This window comes from Nomascus leucogenys, chromosome 14 (assembly GCF_006542625.1).
Source record: "Nomascus leucogenys isolate Asia chromosome 14, Asia_NLE_v1, whole genome shotgun sequence".
NCBI lineage: Eukaryota > Metazoa > Chordata > Mammalia > Primates > Hylobatidae > Nomascus > Nomascus leucogenys.
The window spans coordinates 37,830,327-37,836,326 of NC_044394.1; the positions used below are offsets into that span (position 1 = coordinate 37,830,327).

Consider the following 6,000-nt stretch of genomic DNA (forward strand, 5'->3'; position numbering starts at 1 on the left):
ACGATCCACAGACAGTTCTACTGAGGGCGGGGAGATCATTAGTTTCCTTGTGTACTACTATTACATTTTGTTTTGAGAATATCCTCTTCAATTATTTGGAAGCCTCTGGTGAAATTCATTTCAAAGACTGCCCCACTGACACAAGACCTTCAGAGGCTGCTGAAGCACCTACAACCCCAGCCACCACCATCACACAAAATGGGGCCCCAGAGTCACCACCACGCTAATATTTTGAGAGCTTCTATGTATCCAGAACTACATTAAGGCTTTTACAGATGGTGTCTTATTTAATCTGTAGAACTCTATGATTATTATCATGACCTTTTTAGAAGTGAGGAAGTGGGATAAGTAACCTGTTTGCTGGTAAGTCACAGAACTGGGAGTGAAATCCCAGTTTCCAGGTTTTTAAGCCCTGGGCCATCCTTCCTTCCCAACAGGGCAGGGGCAGCTCCAGGCAGGGCTGCCAGGGAGGAGAGCTGCAGAGCTGCGGGCTTATCTGAGGCTGGTTTCAGGACTGCAGAGGCCTCTCAAGCCCAGCCCTAGTTCTTGGGCCTCTTGCAGCAAATAGAATACACAGAGCTGCAAAGGTCCAGCTCATTTTGTTGGGAACTCTCGTACTCTTCTGTGTACTCCATCACCCATGGTCCTGAGGCTCATTTTGTTGGGAACTCTCGTACTCTTCTGTGTACTCCATCACCCATGGTCCTGAGGCTTTCCTAGGCTCTAAGTTCTAGACTGTCTCCCCCATCCCATAAGAAGCTCTTCCAGACATTGTTACTAAAACCTCCCTTCGCCATCACTGCTCTGCACTGACCACCTACCATGTACAGGGACTGTACTAGGTGCTTAAGTTGCATTTTCATTTCATCCCTCACATCAACCCTATGAAGGTATAAATTATCTTCATTTTACAGATGTGAAAACTGAGGCACCAAGAGTTTACATGACTTGCCACAGGTGGCAGTTTTGGGACTGGGATCTGTCCAGTGCCACTCTGTAGCCCCTTCCTAACCATAAGGGTACCCTTCCCCAGTCAGGTCCTCTCTTGGCAAAGGGCCACCACCTGCCCTGCCTGAGACCACCACAGCCAACTCCTGGAGTTAAAGAATAGATACTTTTCTTTTCCACCATTATCCAAAGCTGAGGAGGGTACACCCTCGTCTTCTCTGCCTTCCCCTCTCCCTACCAGGCAGCATTGAGACTCAGTCTCGGTAGCCCACACCAGGGTGCTCCAGGAAATACCACCAGGAATGACCACTACAGCCAGAGGTGGGGACCACAGCGGGGGTGACAGCCCTCCTCCTCTGTCAGTGGGCATGCTATTAGGTCCAGTAAACTAGAGCACCACGCCAACTTCACAGACTTTCCTCTGCCCACCCTAAGTGACCCTCCCCACTCCTGTTCCCTCCCGGTTCTATAAATAAACCAGGTTGTTGCATCAGAGAAAACAGCCAGGTGGGTGTGGAAAGATCCTGGTGGAAAAGATGATTTCTATAAAGTAAATTAAGGCTCCCATTCAGATCAAGGGTTGGTAAGTCAAATTCTCCAAGACAGGCTGTTCTTGGCTGAAAATGGGTCCACCTGGACCTACAAGCTTGGCCAGCTCAGCTAAGGAAGATCCAGAGGCCAAGAGGAAAGCAAGGGCAGGAACTGGAAAAAAACAATCAAAGAAGCTGCTCCCTGCAGGCCTGGAGCCTTTTTTTGGTCTGCCTCCTCCTGTTCCCCCAGCACCCCCTGAACAGATGTGTCATGTGTCATCTAACAGTCTGGTCAGAGTAGCTGATTGGTGGAGGGTGAAGGACTGGGGGAAGGGGTGGAATGATTTGGGGGATAGGCACCTCTTCTGAAAAAGAATGGGCTAAGAGATCCAGGAGAGAGCTTTTCGCCCCATATACCCACCCCCTTGGGCTCCAGGAACCAGCAAGGAGGGAGAGGACAGAAAGGAGGAAAAAAACAAAACAAGGTCCAACCTATATACCACATGATCCCACACCCTGCCACCAAACAGCAAGTCATGAAGGAAGGAGGGGAGCAGGCCAGGGGATGGGGAGATGAAGTCAGGTCACAGCCATGGCTGGAACCTGACCTGCACTAACGCCCTCCCCATCCCAGTCCTCAGACAGCCAGCCAGGAAGGTCATTCCACACCCATGTTTCGGAAAACATTCAAGGTCAGATCCTTTTTACCTAAATCCTGCTTTCATTTGGGTTTGCACCAGGCTCATCCCTCTCCTCCAGCAAGCCTTCCTGGATTTATTCACTCAGTGGATGCCATTCCACTGGGGCAAACCTTTCCGGCACCTCTCCTGACCTAAGGCACAGTCCTGCCCCAATCCCCTTATCCTCCTACCCAGATCACTCCCAAGTTAACCACTTGAGTGATCCACAGCAGGCTGTCAGCCCCGGGGACTGGCTTCCAGCTCCTGCCCAAGCCCAAAACAGGAAATGAGGTTCCAAGGCTGAATGAAGCCTTGATCTTAACACAGGCAAGGTTAAATGCTGCCAAAATAAATGATTAAAAAAAACCCTGGCCCATTGAGGTGGAAGTGACCCGGAGATAATCTCCTGCTGTGCATTAACCATGCCGCTGCCTCTACCTCAGGCAGGGCAGGGCAGGCAGGCAGGCCACTGGAAGGCTGACTCAAGTGTTTCCTTCCTTTACTTAGGAGCTCCTCCTGTCCTCAGACCAGGGACACAGACACAGAGGGACAGGATGGGGGTGGGGGGGGTGACATCTCTAGATAGTGGAGGGCATCTTGAGAGCAAGAGGCAGATGCCCCCTGCAGCCAGCTTCTACGTTTAGCGGGGTAATCAACATTCAACCTCACCCTGGAGGAAGACACCTGGGCTTCCTTCCCCCGTAGGGCAAGGCTGTGCCTCTCCACTCCCCTGCCGGACAGGCGCCCGCAGTTGCCCTCCCCTTTGAGGAAAGGGAGGCAGGCTTGGAGGTTCTAAGAACGGCCCCAAGATTTCCCTTCTTGAGGTTTCCATAGCCCCAAAGCCTCTGAATCTCATTCCTAACTTTACTTGACAATCTACTCCTAACGTTCGCCACCACTTAAACCTCCCCCAGGCCTCCCAGGGACCACCAGTGGCCGAGCCCCACACAGCGCACGTTTGGGGAGCTTGAAGGCGACCCCGAAATGCGAAGAACCAACGTGTCTGTCGGTTTACGCCCTTGAGCACGAGGGAAGGGCTCACTGGCCCGGCTGAAGTTCGGGGTCCTGATCCCCCACCAGCCCCGCCCGGTTAGGCCTTTAGCCGTTTCTGTGCCCCCGCGCCCCCTACTCACTGCGTGTGCTGGGCGCGGCCTGCGCCGAAGACCTCGTCCAGCGCCACCGTGGCCTGGCCCAGAAACTTGTCGACGCCGATGAGCGAGCGGTGCATGGTGGTGAGCACCAGCTCGCAGGCGGCGGCGGAGCTCGCCGCCCAGGGCGCCGGGCCCGCGTCGGCCTCCTGCGCCCGCAACAGGCCATCCAGGGCCCCCGGCGGCAGCTCGAAGGAGCACTCCTCACGCCACTCGGGGCAGCCGTGCGTCTTCTCCACCACCGACGTACTATACTTCTCGCGGCCCACTTGGATCACCGTGTACGCGTCGCTGGTGCTGCCCGCGCCCGAGCTCTTGCCCCGCAGCCCGCGGGCCCGCAGCACCGTCACCTGGACGTGCGTGGGCAGCCAGCGGGAAGGCCCCGCCGCCGGCTCCGCGCCCCGCACCAGGGCCATGGCGGGGAAGCGGGGTCGAGGTCTGGCCGAGCCGGTGCAGACCCCAGGACCTGGTGACAAACTCGGCCGCGGCAGAAGGCGGTCAGGAACCGACTCTGAGCGCCGCCGCAGCTGCGGGCTGGGCTGAGCCGGGCCGACCGGCCGCCGCCTCCCCGCCCCACCGGGCCGTTGGCGGCGGGCCGCGCCGCGACGTCAGCGCCCCGCCCCCTGCCCCGCCCCGCGCCCGCCGCCCCGACCCGCGTGGCGGTGCGACAGGGATGCGGGGACGCCGCTCGCGCCCCGGCAGCCGCAGACCCGCCCGGAGCGGGAAGGGGCGGCGCGCGGCCTCTGCAGAAGGTAGGCGGAGTTCCCGCGGTGGCCCCGCCCCTGGCTGGGGGCGCCCGAAGCAACCCGGCCTCGCCTGTGGGTAGCCCTACACCCGCGGCCAGGTACGAAAAACCCGCTCTGCGCCTCCAGGCCAATCCCACGTCTTCCTTCTAAAAGTCCCTGCTCCGGAAAGCCCTCGCCGTAAAAGGGTCCCGGCCCACAGGTCCTGGGATGGCCAGCCTCTTGGCGCGGACTTGGGGTGATGGGGACCCCCGCCGCTCCCCTGACCCCGGGCCGCGCTCTCCTCTCCTCCAGTCCGCCCCTGCCGGGGAAAATGCCGGAGTGAAACTGGAGCGATTGCCGCCCCGCCACGTGACGGTCCCGCATCGGCGACCTGGAAGCGGGTGAGCTGCCGCCGCCTCCAATCTCTCCCGGCGCAGAGGGCCAGGATGCGGCCAGGCCGCGGCGCGGGAGGCCCGAGAACGGGGCTCACCCTCCTCAGACTCTGCGGCGGAGAGCCGAGTGATGAATAAATGAGTAACCACATCAATATTTAAGTGTTCACTCGGAGCCTTGGGGCCAGTGTGTCACGGGTTGGGGGAAATTACAGGCCCTGGTGGGGGGTTAAATAACTACTTCCACCCATTAAGTGCCTACTATGTGCCAGAGCCTAAGTATTACGTATACTTGGTTTATTATTGATAATAACGATGTTTAGTAATTGTGGATGCTGAATTTCAGCCAACTCTGGTCTGTGCGCTTTTATATGCATTACCTCATTTTATCCTCAGAGCAACTCTGTGGGGTGAGTATGGCTTTTATCCCTATTTTCCAGAAGATAAAATGTCAGCTTAGATGGGGGAGGATTGTGAATCCACTAGATGCCCCCAGAGCCTGTTTTTTTTTTTTTTTTTAACTTTCAGAGCCTGTACTTTTAAAATAATAATTTAAAAATAATACACACAGCTTTTAAAAAAAAAATCAAATAGGACAAAAGGGCTTGCAATGAAAAGCAAGAACTCCCTCTCCATCCTTCAATCCAGGGATGTTGCTTAAGGCCACTGGTGTTTTCAGGTCTGATGGTTACCTCCACATCACTACATTAAGATGCTCACATAGCTACATCTGCATTTATCAGGACTGGCCACTGTCTGTTGCCTTTCTCCTGTGATAGATAATGATTTAGCTGGCTCACACCCACTTCCATCCCTCAACCTTTGTAGTTACGCTATTATTTTTAGTTCCTCTATAGCAGGGGTCCCCAACCCTTGGGCCACAGACTGGTAACCCTCCATGTCCTGTTAGGAACTGGGCTGCACGGTAGGAGGTGAGCGGTGGTGGGGGCTAGCTGGTGAAACTTCATCTGTATTTACAGCCTCTTCCTATTGCATTACTGCCTGAGCTCCACCTCCTGTCAGATCAGCTGTGGCATTAAATTCTCCTAGGAGCACAAACCCTATTGTGAACTGTGCATGCGAGGGATCTAGGTTGCATGCTCCTTATGAGAATCTAATGCCTGATGATCTGTCACTGTCTCCCATCCCCAGATGGGACCATCTGGTTGCAGGAAAACAAGCTCAGGGCTCCCACTGATTCTACATTATGGTGAGTCGTATAATTGCTTCATTATATATTGCAACGTAATGATAAGAGAAATAAAGTGCACAGTAAATGTAACGCACTTGAATCATCCTGAAGCCATCCCTGCCACCCTCAGTCTGTGGAAACTTACATTTTGGTCCCTAAGGTTGGGAACCACTGCTCTATAGAATATCTAACAGGAGAAACATGTATTTCTTCTTAGGGAGACTCCACAGTACCCCTCGACTGTCCACCTTCCAGGCCATGTCCTCTACTGGGAATATGAACTTAGGAAACCAGTAGAGTAGGCAGAGGAGACCATGATAGCACACCCAGCACAGGCCCAGTCCTCACAGCTTCCCACCTTAACACTTCCATCAGAAGACTGGGG

General features: G+C 55.1%; 2 protein-coding genes across 4 annotated transcripts in view; one reads left to right on the top strand and one right to left on the bottom strand.

The window, feature by feature from the left end:
• RAB11FIP5 (RAB11 family interacting protein 5) overlaps window positions 1-3,962 on the bottom strand; it is a 39,676-nt gene extending 35,714 nt beyond the window's left edge. For 2 of the 3 annotated variants that reach the window (XM_030828399.1, XM_012501240.2), the window contains exon 1: window positions 3,292-3,899. In XM_030828399.1, coding sequence (XP_030684259.1) covers window positions 3,292-3,722 — 431 coding nt within the window. In that variant the 5' untranslated portion in view covers window positions 3,723-3,899. Of the gene's footprint in view, window positions 1-3,291 lie in introns of all 3 variants that reach the window. The other variant, XM_030828400.1, reaches the window with a different exon arrangement.
• On the top strand, window positions 3,721-4,767 carry LOC115838235 (translation initiation factor IF-2-like). The gene is made up of 3 exons (XM_030827064.1): window positions 3,721-3,742; window positions 3,834-4,058; window positions 4,344-4,767. The coding sequence occupies exons 1-3, from the start codon at window positions 3,721-3,723 to the stop codon at window positions 4,559-4,561; spliced, it is 465 nt and encodes a 154-aa protein (XP_030682924.1). The 3' UTR covers window positions 4,562-4,767.
• Window positions 4,768-6,000: the final 1,233 nt, after the last annotated feature.

Excerpts from the sequence above, each read along its gene's own strand:
- LOC115838235 (XM_030827064.1), top strand. The coding sequence starts at position 3,721 with ATGGCGGGGAAGCGGGGTCGAG. Across the intron at positions 3,743-3,833 it reads GGCGGGGAAGCGGGGTCGAG|CTGCGGGCTGGGCTGAGCCG; the intron begins GTCTGGCCGAGC and ends GCGCCGCCGCAG. Across the intron at positions 4,059-4,343 it reads GCGCGCGGCCTCTGCAGAAG|TCCGCCCCTGCCGGGGAAAA; the intron begins GTAGGCGGAGTT and ends CCTCTCCTCCAG.